We start from the raw sequence: 20,734 nt of genomic DNA, 5'->3' as shown, positions 1-20,734 counted from the left end.
AGAACTTTCTCAGTCAATGGCTATCCCCCCCCCCAAAAAAAATCCCAAAAATAACGAAATCAGTAAACCACAATCCTCACCCCCCCTTCACAACAAGGATTACTCTAAACCCATCATCATTCCCTACATCCGAGGCACCTCAGAAAAAATCACCAAAATCTTAAGAAAACATGACTTGACCTCTTGTTACAGACCATGTAGAAAATTGGCATCCCTTATCTGCTCCACTAAAGACCAGCCACTTCCCCTAGACCTACCTGGTGTATACCAGGTCCCTTGCAGTTGTAAGCTGTCCTACTTTAGCCAAACAGGCAGGACAGCGAATATCCGAATTTCAGAACACAAGGACTACAGCCACAATAATACACTGTAGCAAGTTCAAGTTTGAAAGACTTTTCATGGAATCAGTCTCAGCCCTAAGAAACATGCCAAACCTTAACAAATTTGATTGCATGAGACTGCCCCAAATTTGGGAGACATACATCATGAGACCTTCAGCCCAATGGCCAGGAATACCTATACAGCCCACTAAGAGGGGCACCATCAGAACTTTTAGGAGAAACGACAGCTTCCTGCTTCGTCCTCATTTACTGTATGTAGTGCCTGCGTGCACGTGTCTTTATTGTATGTTCCTCTGAAAATGGCAACGTCACATTGCCATTTTCTGAGGAACATATTGGAAATATATATTAAAGTTTAATTTAATTACATTCTATTGTACGTTGTGAATTCCTTAAGTCAATTAATAATTATGTATAACCAGTGTATAAGCCTTTCTACGAGAATCCAATGCATCTCCAGGTAGATTCCGTATTCCTTTCTCGATTTGAGATAGGATATCAATTTTTGGGATGTGACGTGCCGTTAAAGCGAAGTTCAAACCTTTCAAAAGTAAATTTTTTCGGTTCTTGACAGGACTCATGAAGAAAGGTTAATTACTACTTTAGAGTGATCTAGATGTTTTCTTTGTTTTTCTTTTTCTTGTACATTAAATTTTGTAATTAAATTACATTTCTTTTGGTCAGAAATCACTGTAGTTTTGTTGTATGTAATATTGTCAATGTTATTCCAAATGTCAGATGGAAGCAATGTGGCTAACTCATTGTGAAGATTAAATGTATCTTGGCTTATCTGTGCTAGTTCTGATCTAGTGGCTACCATCCTTTCTCTCAAAATAGCTAGTTCCATTCTTTGATAAATTCTGTTAGCTCTGGTTGAATGGAATGCGCGTCTGATTTTTATGAACTATGGAACAATTTCATTATCTCTGCATTGGATTAAAAATATCAGACGGTTGATAAAGTTCAGATGTTTAATGCGTAATTAAACATGTACTCTTCACAATGAGTTAGCCACACTGCTTCCGTCCAACCTTTGAAATAACATTGACAATATTACATACTACAAGGCTACAGTGATTTCTGCCCAAAAGAAACATAATTTACAGTATTTGCTGGTGTATAAGACGCAACATCTTTTTTTTGTACACATTTTTTTTTAGAAAAAAGCTTTTTCACTGAATATTATAATGAATTTGCAGTTTTTTTCATGCCCCGAAGTTTTAACAGTAACACTTTTTGTGCCCTTGGAATCTACGGTTTTGTTTGAGGACACATCAAAAGTCAGTGGAACCTTGTCCATGCTTCCTATTTGTGCAAGTTCAAAATTTTCTCGTTTCCTCATATTAATGACGAATCGATGAAATTCAATAATTTTTTCTTCATATTCAGCTGGCATCTTTTGTGATATCTTTGATTAAGTCCATATACATAGCTTGTTTCTCTTTATGAATCTTGAACACCATGATGTTGATCTAGTAAAGATGGCGATCCTTCTGTTAGTGGCTATCACTTTCGCTTGATGAATAATCATTTTTTAGACACTGAAAGTCCCGCTTTTCTGCGGTCTAAAATCCAAGTATTCAGTTCTGCCTCAAGTTCTGGGCCATTTTGCAGTTCCATTTCGTAGGTTATGTTTACTGTGAGTTGCTTTTTTTAGATCATCTTCCTGATTCTGCCAAGTTCTTATCATTTTCTGTTGAGGGTGGCCTGAAATACCTCTCTGCAGCCATGTTTCCATGTTCTTTAGCATATGCAATCAAACATAGCTTGTATGCAATATTGTAGCAATGCCAACAGGAAGAAAGAAAGAAATCACGTAACTCAGAACAGAGAAAATTTCCAGAAATGAAAGTAATAAAAAACTTGAGTATCAGCATATAAGATGCACCCTGTTTTTCAGGCCTATTTTCAAAGAAAAAAGTGTCTTGTACACTGGCAAATATGGTAATTAAAAAATTTAATGTACTTCTTCAAGAAAAAGAAAAACAAAGAAAACATCTCAATCACTCCAAAGTAGTAATTAACCTTTCTTCAAGATTCCTATCAAGAACCGAAAAAAATATACTTTTGAAAAGTTTGAACTTCGATTTGACGCTAGGCCACATCCCGAAAATTGATATCAAAGCTCAAATCAAGAAAGGAATACAAAATCTACCTGGAGATGCATCAGATCTCATCTGCATACAAAGTACAGCATGACTATTACAAAGCAAATTACCACCCAGGAACTTAACACCCATTAGTTCCTAGAATATATGGAGTACCAAAATTACATAAGAAAGATACTCCTTTAAGACCGATAATAGATGGAAGAGACTCTCCGACCTCAAATCTGTCAAAAACACCTCATTAACATGATTTTACCACACATAGGATAAACATCATTCATTAAGAACAGTGTACATTTCATTGAGAAGGTAAAGGATATATACATAGAGCCTTCAGACATCATGGCAAGTTTGGATGTAGTCAGCCTTTTTACAAATGTTCCCACAAATGAAACAATGAATCTCCTTGAAGATTTGAAGATTTTTTTCCCCCGGACATTGTAAAACTATATAAACATTGCATAAAAAATATGTTTTTCATGTATCAAGACAATTTTGGGAACAAAAAGGACTGAACCCCCCCTCCCTCCCCCCCCCTCTCTCTCTCTCTCTCTCTCCCTCCCTGACTTTAGCATACCTATATATGGAAAATTATGAAAATAATGCATTAAACAACTATCATAAAAAACTAAAAATTTGGCTTTGTTATGTAGATAATATTTTCATCACATGGCCAGGAACAACAGAAGAACTCACTACTTTTAAAGATAATCTTAATAATCTGCACAACAACATAAAATTCACTTTAGAACAGGAAGAACATAAAAAACTACCTTTCCTTGATATCCTAATAGAAATCAATGAAAAGAAAACAGATTATCTTTCTCCATTTATAGAAAATCCACCAACACAGGAATATTTCTTAATGCTGCTTCACACTACCATCCCATGCAAAAAATAGGTTTAATAAAAATCTTGAGGGATAGAGTTTACATTATTTCTAGCACAGCAGAAAAGCTGTGTTAAATTACATTATTTAACACAGATCCTCAAAAAAAAAAAAAAAAGGTTTTAAACCTAAGATAATCAAGAAAATCCTCAACATACCTCCTGCAAGCATCTCACAAAAGCAACTAAATGAACCTGACTAAATGTTTTAGGAATTTCAACTTGTGTAATTTTCTATCCCTCCTGTTGTCTACCAGCAGCTCTTTCAAACTCACAGAATTGAATACTCTGATTTGGTGCCTGTTTCATACTGATTGTTCAAAATTCAGGAGCGTTAATAGCTCTTTTGCTATTTATCCAGAGAGTACAATATCTGCTCAGATGCCAATAGAATGTAACACTTTACTGCTGTGCTGTATGTAACAGCGCTTTCATTGCTATGAAAGGTGCATAATATATGTAGATTCACAGAGTTCCCTACCGGCAATAAGAAGTCAAGCTACAGAAACATTTAGGGCTCTCTCATATCCACTTCAATATTTTTCTCCTTATATAGATTGGTTACATTATTTTTACTTAGTCTGGGTTGTAGGGGAGATGTGGTAGAGTTTCCCAATGATTACAGCCCAGTCACTTATGAGTGGTGGGTGCACTGTGGGGAGTAGCATTCTCATGTACCAAAATTGCACTGCTTGTCAGGAGTCATGGTCATTTGCATCAAATCTTGGCTTTCAGTTTGTCCAACATTGCACAGTAAAGTTCTGCATTGATTGTTTCTCCCTTCAGCAAGAAGTCCATCAACAGAATGCTTTGGTGATCCCAAATCACTGTGGCCATGATTTTTCAGACAGTGGAAACAGTTTTGACCTTTTTTTTTTGTGTACAGGAAATTGTGGATGTTTCCAGGTCATGAAGTCTTGTTTTGATTTCTGGGATAAAGGGATGAGCCCATGTTTCATCTCCTGTGACTAGGTGAGTGAGAAAATCCTTGCCATTGTCACTGTACCGAACATATTCTCCAGACACATCCTGATGTGTGTGTTGACTTGTGCTGCTCTTACAGTTGTCGGAGCACCAATGGGAGCACATCTTTCGAAAGTCAAGAACATCATGAACAATTTCATTGGACAAAGTCAAGTTCACCACTTGTGCAATTTCACGCAGTTTTACTTTCCGGTTTTCAAAAATGATGCCCTTAATGCATGAAATGTTGTCTTCTGTCTTGCTTGATGTTGATCTTCAATGTCCCCACAGCCTGCATTAAATTCATTGCACCAAAAACACACCTGCTTCTTTGACATCAACTTTTCACCATACACAGCAACCAATGCATGACGAATATCATGTGGTGAAGCCCCGTTGCCTGCAAAAAATGAGGTGAGGTGACAGTAGCCCCACACTGCAGTGGCAGTCTGTTTGAACATTTTTAACAGGTCTATCTGTTCACCATGTTTTATCCCATTCCCTTCACCATTATTAAGAAAAAAAAATGTGTTACTTAATTTTCAGAAGCATCATCTTATATTGAAAAATTTCTTCTTTATCAGTCCTATAAAACTGCTTTATTAACTTATGTTTCTATCATATTTTTTCTCCACCTGTCAATGAATTTTTTTTATAACCCATAAATCTTCTGTTTATCCTCGTGGGAGTATTCCATAGACTTGCACCAAGTTGGTGCAATGGAACTATGGAATTATGTCTACATCTATGGAACTATGGAATTATGTCTACATCTATGGAACTGTCTTCATCTCCATGAAAACCTGGAAACCAAATCTGTGCACATTAGTGTCTAGATATGTCTATATCAAAGCTTTATAAAGAAGAATGATAACCTTATTATCTACTTGTTAATGTCTTTCAACATCCAGCTAGCATTATGATTATTTTGCTGTTATACTCTCTGAAGTTTAACTTCTTGTCATCAATTTCCTGCAACCCAATTTTGTTATTATAATACACGACTTGTAATGTTTTCATCCTAAAGTATATGACCTTACATTTTTGCCACATTAAACTGTAACCATTATCTTTGTCCACACTGCCAAAGTGTGGACAAATATGAAGGGATCATAATAAATTGAGTTTAATCCTTTATCCAAGTGTAAGCAAACAAAGTTTGCGCCTGAAAGTATCTTCAGGACTGACGCAACTCGTGGTAAAGATAGACCAAGCTCTCGTTACTCCTTGTCTTAGTATCTCCTATAATGCAAAGCACATCTTATTGCGGACATGTATAATGCTATGCATTAAGGGAAGGGCCACTACCTAGCCCGGTTTCGACCTTTATCGAGGTCTAGTCAGTGACAGCCAGACCCAGAAGTGGTGATACTAAGGCAGAAGCAATGGAGAAGTCATATTTACCTATACGAGTTGCCAAATACATATATAGGTATATTTACGTATATTACATATATTTACCTATATAATACGTATGTTTACCTATACGGGTTGCAATACGAGTTCTCCATTGCTTCTGCCTTAGTATCACCACTTCTGGGTCTGGCTCCCACTAAGACAGAAGCGGAAAGGTCTGGGTAGTGGCTCTTCCCTTAATGCATAGCATTATATGTCCACAAGGAGATGTGTTTTGTGTTATGGGAGATACTAAGACAAGGGGTGATGAGCGCTTGGTCCACCTTTACCACGAGTTGCCTCACTCCTGAAGATACTTTCAGGCGCAAACTTTGTTTGCTTACACTTGGATAAAGGATTAAATTAAATTTATTATAGTCTAACCAAGTGGAAAAAACTTCCAACATATGAAGGGATCATTCTCCATGATCCCTTCATTTTTATTAACCTGTTGTCTTCCTCGGTTTTGCATCATTATCAAATGACTGAATATTTCCCCTTAAATCTGCTAGCAAAGGTTGGTCGATTGGTAGAGCCTCTGCTACTAATGGCTTACGCAAAAAGTTAAGCAAGTGTCAGTGTAGTTAGTAGTTGGAAGGGATTCAGTCATTCGATGCTGTTGGCACACTCTCCCTCAATGAGTCTTTGGACTCCCTGGAGGTGTCACATAATAATAATCTCCTAATGACATGGGAGATGATTTAAGGAAAAATTAATTTAAATTTGTTTCAAATTTAATTAAATTTGAAATTTAATTAAATTAAAGTGCAAATTAAATAATTGCAGCCTTAGTATAGAACTCTGCAGTGCACCACTAGTAATCTACCTTCTCCTGGATTTTACTCCTTCATATGCTACTCTTTAATGTCTGTCCATCAGCCACTCTCTTATTCATATCACCAGCTTTATATCCATTGTCCTATGCTCCTGTTTATGTATTAGTTTCACTTGCTATCTTGTCAAATGCCCTTCTGGAAGTATTAATCACGTGGAGATTTTCTCTGACATCAGCTAATATTTCTATGGTTTGACAAATCTTCATTTAATTTCCGGTATGGAGATCACTGTTTCTAGACAAAAATAGATTTTATTAAAATAAACTCTATAACCCGACAAGTTTCCTAAATCGTTGGACTTATATCATGAGGAGTACAAGACTTGCATCAATAAAGACTAGAAAAAAATTATTTCAACAGTGTTTTTCAACAATGTTGAAAAACATCATAAAAAAATCAAAAAACTTGGTTGTATTATATGTGTGACATTTTCATTATTTGGTCAAGAACAACAGATAATTTAAAGTAATTTAAGGAATATTTGAACAGGTTGCACCCAAACATAAGATTTCATTCTTGAGCTGAAAGACCACATAAAATTATTGTTCTTTAACATTTTTCTCGAAGTATCTGAGAAAGAACTCCATGGAGGTCAGATGTTAATAATAATAGAAAAAAGCTTGTCCTTTTCAGTATAAAAAACCAACCACAACTGGAAATTTTTATATGCGACTTCACACTACCATCTATTACAAAAGATAGGCAGGATAAATATATAACAGAGCCTACAACACATCTAGTATGTCAGAAATGAAGATCTTTGTTACCCTAAACACTGTCTTTCTCAGTGGATATGAATTGAAGATGATTAACAAAATTGACATACCTCCAACAGTTTTCTCAAATAAACAAGATTTCAAAAATGCAATCACATTACCTTGCATCAAGAATGGTATGGACAAAGTTGCAGTGTTACTTTGTGGCTAGAGAGAGAGAGAGAGATAGATAGCATATCTGGACACACAAAGGATAGTGATAAGAAAAGAAAGCATACAGGCAACCAAGTAGTTTGGCAAAAAACAGAAATGCTTATAAATCATAACTGATTTATAAGAAAATTTAAAAATGCCTCAGAAATGCTCCACACAGTGTAATAAAAACCAAGATTTAATCTCTCACCAAGTTTGGTCTACATTCACCAAAAATCTAGCAACTGCAGAACTCGGATATGAAGCGCTTTATGCTACAGAACATAATAGCAACAATTAGCATCGTTCAAATCGCTTGCACATCAGTTAGTTCAGTGGAATTTTTTTTATCACTCTGTTTATATGTAATAGTTTAAGTTCTTATAACATTTGTTATGTGTAATCAATTTTTTCTGGTCTTTTTTTTATACAAGTCTTGTACAACTCCTCCCCCCCCCCAAAAGATGTAAGTCCAGCAACTTATGAAACTTGTTGGGTTATATTGTTTCTTTTATAGTATCTGTTTCTGTCTAGAAATGTGATCTCCATACTGAAAATTACATAGAGTTTCTATTATTCAAATCGACTCACTTTATTATTTAAAGTCAGTAAATTACTAAGGCAACTTCTATCCTACCCACATAGTACATACTTATCTGCCCATTCCAAAATTTTTCTTTGACCAACTTCTCCAGTACCTTAACCATCACTCCTGGGATTCTGATCAGGTCTACTGCACTAAAATGTATATTTGTAGATGATTTACCTGGTGCGATAATTTAAAAAAAAAAACATAATTAAACAGAAGCAGTGTCCAACTTGCATACAGAAAATTGCTTTGCTTTATTTATGTTTATGTAATGATATAATATCTGTTTTTACTTTCATTTTAGGTTCCAGCCTTTTGGCAGCACATGTTCAAAAGCCTGCACCAAACTTCGAAGGAATGGCTGTTGTTAATGGCCAGTTTAAGAAAATTAAGCTGTCAGATTATAATGGCAAATATTTAGTTCTTTTTTTTTATCCTCTTGACTTGTAAGTTTCATATTCAGATTTTTATGTTCAAATTAATTTCATGTTTTTATATTTCTGTGGCTTGGTGCAAGAAGTGCTAATGTCAATTTTTACTAAAATTCTCACCCATATCAAGAGTAGCATTTCTTGCACAAAAACGTGTTTTGTAAAATACTGACATTGGCACATGACTGTGTCATTTATTTTGATGCCAGTGGCATTGCCATTTCTAGCATTGAAAAAATAGAAGTTTTGAAAAACTCAATACAATGTTTGTCAGTTTGGTCAGAAATTGACATTGGCATTTCCACCAAACAGCTTATGGAAGAAATTTACATGATAATGCATGTATTACGTTTTTCCTGATTACTTTTGTTCTATGTGATAAATATTCATCATGATATGCCTAATGCAGGTCGAGGCTGCTACAAACTGCAGCTTTTTCACACTTGTATTTTTTTTTAATCTATCAGTTTCACACGTAAGAGGAGGTGATGAAACCCAGAGTATGTTAATGTGTATAGAGAGGTAATCAAGAAGAAAGAAGGAACATGTTATGTTTTGTGAACAGCTGTGAACTGTAGTTCATAGGAAAAGTTGTATGGGCTTATCTGTTCCAAGCTATAAGTAATGAAAGAGGAGTAGGAGAAGAACACACAGTAAATGGAGTATAAATTAGGAATCAAGTTGCAAAATGTAGTAAATAAGCTTCATCTTTTTTCTTTGAGATAGGTGATATAAGCTTGTTTCCATACTGTAAGGTAGATGATGTATGAAAGATTGTAAAGATGAATGTTAGTTCAGGAGCACAAATTTTAAGCACACTTGTAGTGATACCATCGGACCAGTAGACTTGTTAGTGTCCGTTCTATTTATGATTTTTCTGATGTCCTTCTGACAGAGGACCAGAGGAGCCATGGTAAGCATTTCTTGTTAAAGTGATGGATACTTTGTCTTGATTATCAGTACATGAATTTAAGGAGAAATCTGAGAGAAGTAGAAACATGGATGAGCAGAAGTTGCACCAAATAGCCTTGGCAAGGGATGAGAAAGCTTAGCTGCCATTTGAGCAGCAACAAAGATTTTTGTACTTGGCACTTTTCAAGTCTGTTTTGGATTGGCCAATGGTCTTTTTGCAGTTGTTGTTTTTATTCTTGTAAGATGAATGGGATTCTGGAGTTTTGTTTTATGCTGAATTTTTTTCTCTTGTCATTCTTGTTGGAAAGCCAAGGTTTGGATAGTGGTCTGGTTTTTGGGAGGAAATGGGGATGGTGGCCTTGATTCCAGTAAGAATTGCTCATATTTCAGTTATTTGGGCAAGCAGGTATCTTGATCTGAAGAATGAAAAAAAAGTAGTCAGCCCAAGGAAAGGAGAAGCAGTAGAAACATGCAGATCATCCTTTGGCACTATTATAGTGAAGGGCATTCTACAAGAAAGGAAAGTTTATATGAATCCTTTCTTTGCATTTTTGAAAATTATGGAGACAACTACCGTGTTTGAATAAAACCTTTAGTTTAATATAACTAAAATTTACATTTGATGTTTCGACCTTTATGTCAAGGTCATCTTCTGGAGCATACAACTATACACAGAAAACAAGCTACACTACAATCAAACTGGTTTGTTAGAGTTACTGACCAACCACTACAACAATTGTTGGCCTGACCTCTGGTGGAAAAAAAAAAATTATACATCAATGCTAGAGTCCTATTATTAGTGTTATCTGTTGGTTGTAGACATACATTGGGTGCAACAACAAGTCTATGTATCTATCTATATACATATATTAACATCATGATTATGCATGTACATTCCAGCCAGTTGGTATGGAATGGTTTCTAATACTAGCTGAAGATTGGCTAGAGTCCTGATTTATGCTGGATCTTTTACAGGGTGTTCGGGATAAATTTGACAGTTTCGTAAGGAAAAAGAAAATCTTCTTTGTATCTATTAAATTTAATGAATTGACAAAAAAACATTACAGGCAGAGTTAATTACAATACTATCAACAAGATTTACTCAAAATAACCACCATTAGCATCGATCACAGCTTCAATTCTGCTTCGGAACCTCGAACAAGCTGATGCTACAGTCTCCCTGGGAAGGGCCGCAAAAACTGTTTTAATTTTATCCATTAACTGGGCTTTTGTATTACTGGAAGTGCGATTGGTGTCTTTTTCAACTGCGCCCCATACAAAATAATCCATGGGGTTAAGGTCTGGGGAGTTTGGAGGCCAAACATTTGGACTGGTGAAGTCGTAGAAATTTTCAGACAACCATTTTTGACTTTTCCCAGAGGTGTGGCAAGGGGCCGAATCCTGCTGCCATACATACGGCCTACCATTGGCTACCCTGTTATCCAGGGCTTGACTACAGTTAGCAACTCCACGAACAAAGCCCGAATTCCAATGCCAGGGTTCTTCAACACCTGTTCCTGCAGATTTGCGAGGAATTCTGCTGTACGAATGCAATCAGATCGTCTGCTAGGGATCTTTCTTCTTGCTACATCCTCGTAGTCACCATTGCAAGTCTCTAGTTCATGCCTGATTGTTTTTACTGTATTCAGGGAGCATTGGGCAGCAGTCGTAATATCCTTATTTTGATGGCGGGCACGAATCATCATGATACAAGTTATTCTCTTCCATGATTCAGGTGGGTTCCAGCTATCCATCCTTTCTGACATCTTGTATATGAATGAAGAAGGGTCCAAACTTTTAAATGAAGAGAAGTGTGTGTTAATACATGTAACTTACGGAAAAATATAATTAATTATAAATATGTCAAATTTATCCCGAACACCCTGTATATTAGGTGGGCTGAATGTGTGTCATCCAGATCCTTGGAATTTTCATGTCATCTTTGTTGTTGATATTTGGGTGTGGTTTATCAGGATTTCACAGGCTTCCTTAAATTTCCTTTCATACTAGGTTTTTGTTTGGTGTAAAGAGTGGGTGCTTTTCCAGTTGATTAGGTGTAAGGTGTTGAGCATGTGATCTGAGAGGCCTGCTTCACCATAATGGTTATATTTAACGTGTCTAATGTGTTCTTTCTTGCGTATAGGGATTGTCCGTCCTGTTTCACCAATGTACGGTAAGTTACAGGTGCAGCGGATGCAATAGACTCCAGGATGTGCCAATGGGAGGAGAGGATCCTTAGAGGAGCTGAATATGGTTTTAAGTTTAGTGGGTGGTTTAAAGGTGGCATTGAGGTTATAATGTAGGATTCTGTTGATTTTTTCTGATAACCCTTTAATGTATGGGATGGCTATGGTTTTACTATAATCTAGTAATCCTTTAGTGTAATCTAGTAGCGAAAGTTATATGAGGTTATGGTATCTGAATTACTACAAGGAGGACATCTGCATTGCATTTATCAGGACAACAGGTTAAAAAGAGATTGGGGAATGGAAGTGAGTGTGTTATTGGACATTCTTTCAGGCAAATGGACAATTTGTGTAAGATTGTTACTGACAACAAATATTTCAGCATCTCTAGCAGCTTGAATGGTGAAATTAGAGAAAGGAAGTCATTCTGAGTTGCACAAATTTAAGTCCACAGGAAGACAACTTCACTGTTTTGATATTTGTATTGTGGATAATGAAGTTTCACAGGAAATGATTGAAAAGGGCAGAGTAGTTATCAGTCTATGGAGCAATAGACATAGCAAATGAATGTAACTAAATGTGGCTGAGAAATTATGACTCACAGCAGATCATAAAGAGAGGATTCAAGACTTGCCCTTCTCTGGAATTGAATGTTAGACTAAACAAATGCATAGGATCCACCTTTGTGGGCAGAAAGCATTGTAGTTTGGAAAGTTAAGGTAGACAGTAGTCGTTGGGACTCCAGATGGAGTTCTGTCAAAAAATTGCAGTCTTGTTTGCATTGTCTGTACATAATGATGCATTTCATTTAAATTGCTGTTAAGACTTCAGATGTCGAAGTGGATATGTATCTGTTTGTTTGAGTTTCTGTTATTATTGAAGTTTTGTTTTTTAAGATATCTGCAGTGCGAATGAAAAATTCTTTCACGACTGATGGCATCAGAAAAATTAATTTTGACAAGTCCAACTTGTTATGGTTGGTGGAGGGGTGCTTCATAGCTGATGTTGATTCCAAAAATAATCTCTCAGACCTATAATGACTTCTCTGTAATAATACTGTCTTGAAAACTGAGATGGTGAAAGTGAGACAAGAGTTCAGGTGTGCAGGATGAAATTACAAGATTGCAGATATGGATGGAAAGGGGCAGAAAAATCAAATGAAAGATATCCAGAAAGAAAAAAAAAAGTAAATAATAAATAAATTGATAGTGGTGTACCGGATGGAGATTTCATTATTAGAGGTGGGTTGAATGAAATGGTATACATGGTTTGCTTTTTAAGAGAAGGATGCACAGGATGTTGAGGCTTTGGTGATGGATGTAGAAATAGATGATTTAGTTGGGTACAAGAAAAATGGATATCAGATGATTGTTTGAGGGCAGTGAAAGATAGTAGTGTGACAGAAAAGGTAGTTAACATGTTGCTCAGGTATAACTGTGATCAGTTGATGGCAAGCTCTATCAACATATCACAACTGATATGTTGATAGAGCTGTATTTGGAGAACGGTGTGTAGTTTGTAAATGTGTGGGATGTATTTGAGGGACAGATGGAACTATATTAAGAGCAATGGTTGAATGGATTTAGTGTGCTAACTATTTGGCCAGCCAGCCCAGATTTGAATAGATTGTTTGTAGAGACAAGTGACTGGAGTTACCAGTTCATTGTTGCAAAACATAAGGTTTTTCAAATTTGGAAAGCCAGGATGTGATCAAAATTTTTAACATCAAGCACACCAGATCCCAGTGTCAATTAATTTATGAATTAATGATGAATTACTTTATTGCTTACTGGAGACCTAAAGTGGCTAGTTGCCATGTTTGGTGTCTTCAGAGCAAGGATTCTGGTCTCTTTGCTAATTTCCTCTCTTCTTACATGCGGTGCAGGTGACATCACTCAAGGCAGGGCCCGTTGGCCCCCTCCCTGGGTGTGCCAATGAGTTGCTCTATGCATGTCAAAAGACTGGTATATAATAATACAGTGATTTCTCATTTATTCAACCTTCAAATGATTGAAACTTGAATTAACTAACCTGATTGGTTTGGTGAGTCAGTTGACTTCTGATATTGTGCCATGTAACTTCTGTTATCCAACTGGAAAACTGCTTGTTCATTGGTTGTATAGTATATTTGAGATAATGATAATCAATGATTATCATTACATATTATGAAAATATTGCAACTTGGTATTACAGTATCAGTTAAACCATTGTGTCAATTCTGTTCTGTTATTAGGTAATTAATTAAAATTGGACATATGCAAGCTCTTAATATATAAATATCATTTTCTTTAGTATTAATTCATTAGAAGAAATAAAGAATTTAGTTTGCACATAATATTTGAATTTGAAATGTCTTTTTTCTTGTTTTTCAGTACATTTGTGTGTCCAACAGAAATAATAGCTTTTAGTGAGCATGCAAGTGATTTTCATGCTATCAATACAGAATTAATTGCTGTTTCTACCGATTCTCATTTTAGTCATTTAGCCTGGATCAACACACCTAGAAAGGTAAATCAGAACTAGGTACTTAAATAGCCTTTATTTCATGATCTTGTTATTGTTTAGGTAATACACTATAGTGTATTATGCCAGTGAAGTTTATACTATGATGTGCAGAATGAAAGCGGTTGCAAAAAGAATGGATGTCTCTAGAACAGCTGAGGTACAAAAAAGTCCACCTACATAGTTATTGTCCAGTTATTTGACTGTTTAGTTTAATGTGTTTTTTGTTATTAGTGACAAAACTATGGTACTTCTTGTGACTACTTTTGGCACTGCTGTTTTTCTTAAAATTTGTAGCTGTTAAAATGATTTACATTCATTAGTTTTTTTAACATGTGTTTTTAAACTTTAAGAAAGTTCATATTAGAAATCAAGAAAATATTCATTAATTCATTATTGCATAAAGTACTTGTTAAAACATAAAGCCTGTGTAAATGTTTCCAGTTAATTTTCGATTCATTTAAATATTTCATGTTTAATTTTCAAATATTCTAATGATTATAATTTAAATGTAGCACATGTAGTGGTGTTGTATTATTATTATATAGTATTATATATTATATATGTATGTGATGTGATCTCACCATAATATATATAATATTATGGTGAGATTACATCAGATACCCACACTACTCAACAACCTACCAAGTAATTTAAAACACATAGACAACTACAGAACATTAAAACATGAACTCTGGAAAATATATCAACAAAGTTAATATACCATTAACACTAATATACACATCACAAATCACCAGCATCCAATGCTACATCCCATCCATAAAAAGTAACAACAACATAAATAGTGAAGGCTAATCCCACTCTCTTCATAAAAGCTAACCCAAGCTTCAAAGTAGGTGGGATTAATCTGCCTCACTCATCCACACGTACTCCTCATAATCAAAGACTGGACTGCAAATTATGTAACAAAACAGTCAGTACGGTGTATAATAATAATGAAGATACAGATATTTAAAAAAAATATATGAATTTTTATCTAAAGAAAAAAAAATATTGAAAAGAAATAATGTTCCTTAAACTGCATACAATATAATGTACAGAGCACATCAAGTGCGATATGCATTAATTGTAAATATGTAAATACTCTGTACGATGAAAATAGAAAAATTGTTATTTTATACATAATGTGTAAACATGCAAAAAAATGTCTGTAATAATCATATGTATGTAATTTATCTGAGACATTATCATATCATTATTATTATTATCCATTATTCAAAAATTACATGTAATCTTCATTGTTAATATTAGAAGAACACGTTATAAATATAGATGCAAAAAAGTATTATCAAAATTTTAATTGAAATGCAATGTAGAAAATGAATCACATATGCAGCACTTAGTGCTAAATTGTGTAAAAATTATAAATTGGAATGTCATTTAAGATGATTATTGTAATTGTGTAAATATTTCAGAAATCAATAAAAAAAAAAAAAAAAAAAAATTTAAGAGAGACCTCCAGGGAGTCAGAGACTCATCGAGGGAGACCACATACTACACACAAGCTATCATACTTATTCTTGAATTCATTCACACTGCTTGCACTCACAACATCCAAAGGCAATCCATTCCAAGCATGCACCACCTTCTGAGAGAAAAATCTAGCCCTCGCACCCTTCTTGGTGACCTTCATTCTCAGTTTCTAAGGATGCCCTCTCATTCTTTTCCCACTCTCCATAAATTGAAAACTTCCATCAATTGAAATCTTGTATGACCCTTTCAGAAGTTTGTAAGTATCAATCATATCACCCATCTTTCTCCTGTTTGCTAGTGTCTGCAGTCTAGAAATTCTCAATCTGTCTTCAAATGCAGTATTCCACAATCATTTTTAACACATTCCTTTTGTACTTTCTCCAATATATCAGAATCACAATGGACATCAGACCAGACCTGCGCACAATAGTCCAAGTGAGGTCTTATCAAGGCCTTATAAAGAGGCGAAATAACATCGTTATCTTTACATGTGAACTTTCGTTTCAGCATTGCAATTATCTTTTGAGTTGTATTTGCAATGTTTGCTATATAGCCCCCTAAATTTCAACTTCCTGTCTATTAGCACTTCAAGATCCTTAGCCTCATCAGTTTCTTCTAGCCTAATCCCACCAATATAATATGACATTTGGATATCTAATCATGCCAAAGTGAATGACTTTACATTTACTGACATTGAACTGACACCCATTTTCCCATGCCCATAATTCCAGCCTAATCAAATCATTCTGCAAATACTGCATATCAGCAGCATTCCTGATTAACCTATCTTTGCATCATCAGCAAATAGCTGTATGTCGCTTGTCAAATCCTTCCCAATATTAATGTACTGATTAAATAACAGTGGATCAAGTGCTGATCCTTGTGGTACACTACTTGTTACCTTAAACCTTGCAGACTCGGATTCCCCTTATACCACATTTTGATGTCTGTCAGTCAGCCATCCTCTTATCCATGCTAATATTGTATAACCCAAACCCTTTTTCTCCAATTTATGCAACATTCTACCATGCTGTATTCTGTCAAAAGCCTTAGCAAAATCCAAAAGTATCAGGGAAATGGTGTATCTATTCCCCTTGTCTAGTTTAATGGTAACATTGTTACAGAAGGTGAGCAAGTTGCTAAAACATGACCTTCCCTTAGTAAACCCATGTTATTCATTGCAAAGTAGAGATTCGGGGTGCTTAAGGGTCAAAGCTGTATGACAGAGGAGACCTCCACATAGAACTGACCAGGGCTTCTGACCAAATGTTCAATCCTCACCTTCTTGTGGTGCACCCTGTTGGGTATCTACCTGGATACTGAACAAACGAGGATCGGCTGGGGATACTGAACAAACAAGGATGATGAAATTTCATGCCGGCTGGGGCGTCGCCTGGTTAAACAAGGCCCCCGTTGTTTTCGCCAGGGAACCAGGGCGAACAGCGAAAAGTCAGCTACCGGAACAAATCTGAAAGGACACCCCAACTCAATATCACCAGAGTTAAAGATCGGTACTATCAACATAAGAAGCCTGAATGGCAAAGAAATGGAGCTAGCTTAGGAATTAGATAAGTACCAGATCGACATAATAGGGGTGACCGAAACAAAAAAGACAGAAACTGGTGAGATCTTTCTGAGCAATAAATACAAAATGTTATATTCAGGAAATGACAATCAAGGAAAAGGAGTAGCCATAGTATTCAACACAAAATATGAAGCTAATCTTCTTGAATTGCAGGCAGTCTCAAGTAGAGTGATGTAGGCTAATATCAGAATGGGGAATTGAACAATAAGACTTATTTGTGCCTATGGTCTCACAGAAGGTTCTACTAAGGTAGAAGTGGAGGAATTTTTTGATGCTTTAGAAAAAAGCAGCTGACACAATGAAAAAGGAAAAGTTGGTCCTTGTTTGGGATCTAAATAGCAGAGTAGGAAATGATTGTTAGACATACAAAAATATTTTGGGAAAATTTGGAAAAAAGAGCAAAGCTAATAATAATGGCAAATACCTGTTGGATTTCTGCCCAGGACATGGACTGGTTATTACTAACACCATGTTAAAACATAAAAATGTGCACAAATTCACATGGAGAGAAGAAGCAAAAATAAGAAAAGACTCATTGACTATATTATTGTTGATAGTGATGTTTTCTCCCTGGTGAAGGAAACCACAGTGTACAGAGGATTTGAAATTGGAAGTGATCATTATTTAGTCTTGAGCAGGATAAAATTGAATTTCATATTGAAAAGAATAACATGTAAGAAAGTTTTAAAGCAAATAAAAGTTGAGCAGCTCTTAGATGTGAACTGTAGACTAAAATACACAAAGATTATTGAAGAAAAAATGAAAGAGTTTGAGAACAGGAACCAAACCTTGGAGATTCAGTGGCAAGCCTTGAAGAAAACCCTGATTGATTCAGCCAGAGAGGGATGTGAGGTTGTCTGCAAAGATAGAAAAATCAGAGCTCCATGGTGGACACAAGAAGTTAAAGAGGCGGTGAAGGAAAAGAAGAAAGCATATCAAAAGTTCCTGGCAAATAAGTCAGCTTTTGCTCTTAGAGAATACAGAAACAAATGTAAGAAAGCTAAGCACTGTGTAATACTAGCTAAACAAAAGTCATGGTAACTTTGGCAAGAACATAGAAAATAAATATCAAGAAGGTGGCAAAATATTCTGGAGGTTGTTGAAGAAGCTTAGAAATGGAGGAAAGAGTGCTGTAAAAGGAGTTAGAGATGATAAAGGTGACATGAAAATGGGAGAAAAAGATATCCTTGAAGTATGGAGTAATTAGAAAATAAGGGGATAAACATCCTTTGTTGTTTTATAGCCAGTAAGCGAAACTAAAGATCGATAACTACGATCTATAAGTTTCATGCCGAAAAACTATCGGCGAAGACAATTCGAAGTAAAGGTGGAGCAAGCTCCCTCACTATTCTTGATATTTTCTCATAATCTAAAACACAGCTCCTAGGAGATGTAATACTGTCATTGCATTATGAGGAGAGGTCACTACCCAGACCGGTTTCAACCTTTTTTGAGGTCTCATCAGTGAGTAGGTAGACCTGGAAGATATCAAAGCTTAGTGAAAAGAACTCTCATACCTTCACTATACGAATGCCATAAAGGTGTAATTATATTTTAGTTAAGATAAAAAGCCAAATAGCTAGTTTTCTGGCACCTTAATATAGAAAATAAGGGGATAAACATCCTTTGTTGTTTTATAGCCTTACTGGCTATAAAACAACAAAGGATGTTTATCCCCTTATTTTCTATATTAAGGTGCCAGAAAACTAGCTATTTGGCTTTTTTTCTTAACTATGGAGTAATTACTATGAAAAATTGCTAAATAAAACAAGCAGTAATAGCACAGTGGTAAAAAAACACTTAACAGGCATACAATCGGGAATTATATCCATGCTTGAAGTAGAAAAAGCCATCAAAGGCTTGAAATGTGGAGAGGCATTAGTACAGGAGTAGATGATATTCAACCAGAAATGCTGAAGTATGGTTGTATAAAAGTCTTACAGTGGTGCACTGCATAGTTCAGAAAGTCTGGACATCGGGACGAATTCCCGATGATTGGAGTAGAGCTCTAATAGTACCCATATATAAAAAGGAAAATAAAACTGAATGTGAGAATTACAGAAGTATTTCCCTACTGAATGTTCCTGGCAAGATATATGCAAGTATACTGAGAAACGGTTGAGAAGAATTGTAGAAGAAAAGCTTGGCAAAGAACAACCTGGATTCAGCCGAAATAGAGGCTGTCAGGATCAGATCTTCACTTTACGACAAATAGTCGAGAAAGCATGGGAATATAACAAAGATCTGTATTTAAGTTTTGTCGATCTGGAAAAGGCATATGAAAAGGTTCCAAGAGAGAAGCTATTGAATTCGCTGCAGTTATATGGTGTCAATGCAGCATTATATCAATACTTAGTCTTTATTTGAGTTGTAAGTCAGCAGTTAGAATTGAAGGAAGTACAGGAAGATGGTTTAATGTTAAATCTGATGTGAGACAAAGATGCACATCTCCTCTGTTATTCATTATCTATATGGATCACATTATGAAGGAAAGTAGTATTAAACATGATATCAGAATTGGAGATGTTAATGTCAGCTCTTTGCTTTATGCGGACGATGTTATTCTTATCAATAAATCTGCTACGAGTCTGCAAGATTCCCTGACTAAATTGAATAACTGTTGTAATAGATATGGTATGAAGGTCAGCAATAAAAAGACAAAGGCAATGAAAATAGGCAGAATCATTGAAAATGCCAACTAGGTTGTGAACGAGAACCTGTGGAACAAGTAAAACATTTCAGCTACTTGGGCACGATTTTTAGTGAAGATGGTAAATTAAATATGGAAATAGATAACTGAATCAACCAAGCTAGTATGATAGGAAGTCAACTGAATAAATTCATATGGAATAAGAGAGAAATTAATCGGAACACTAAATTAGCTGTATACAAGACGGTGTTCAAACCAGTTTTAACTTATGGATCTGAGAGCTGGGTCAGAAGTAAAACACTTAACCAAAGACTGGAGACCACAGATATGAGAGTCCTGAGAAAGATTAGAGGCGTGAACAGATGGCATCAATGGCAAGCAATATCATATTAAGAATGAGGATATTAGGAAAGAACTTGACATTGTCAGCATCCATGAATGCGTTAGGAGCTAATCTCAGGTGGTATGGTCACTTAAACAGAATGGACGAGGAAAGATTAGCAAAACAAGTGTTCTCTGCCAGGTTGGCAGGAAAACGACCCAGAGGAAGACCAAGGTGGATTGATACGGTTCAAAGTGCCTTAGATGATAGAAATATAAGATCTGATAATGTTGGAGTCTTGACAAGTAACAGACTGATTTGGAGGAAAATTGTAGATAGGAAGTTAGTAATGATGTAAATTTTTCATGTAGTACTATCATATCCTGTAAACCCCTTGAGGGTACATGTCAGGAATTTGATGATGATGAAGTAGAGATTCACTGTTAACCCATTTCTGAATGCGAGCCCTAACCAATTTTTCCAAAATCTTCACCACCACTCCTGAGATACTAATTGGTCGATAGTTGGATATATCGGTCATTTCACCACCCTTGTGCAATGGAATTTCCATACATTGCTTCCATTCCTGCAGAATCTTCCCTGTTCTGAGACTCGTATTAAACA

At 35.7% G+C, this 20,734-nt stretch overlaps 1 protein-coding gene across 1 annotated transcript in view; it reads left to right on the top strand.

Moving 5' to 3' along the window:
• The window catches only part of LOC150106778 (peroxiredoxin-2-like), a 90,699-nt gene that overhangs the window by 21,953 nt on the left and 48,012 nt on the right, over positions 1 to 20,734 (top strand). Inside the window, exons 3-4 of the mRNA XM_090392697.1 lie at positions 8,333 to 8,474; positions 13,930 to 14,065. Coding sequence (XP_090248823.1) covers positions 8,333 to 8,474; positions 13,930 to 14,065 — 278 coding nt within the window. The remainder of the gene's footprint in view (positions 1 to 8,332; positions 8,475 to 13,929; positions 14,066 to 20,734) is intronic.

This window comes from Typopeltis vanoorti, chromosome 5 (assembly GCF_054136105.1).
Source record: "Typopeltis vanoorti isolate ZY-2024b chromosome 5, IOZ_Tvanoo_1.0, whole genome shotgun sequence".
In the NCBI taxonomy this organism is placed as follows: domain Eukaryota; kingdom Metazoa; phylum Arthropoda; class Arachnida; order Uropygi; family Thelyphonidae; genus Typopeltis; species Typopeltis vanoorti.
This window is presented reverse-complemented; position numbering and strand designations above follow the sequence as displayed.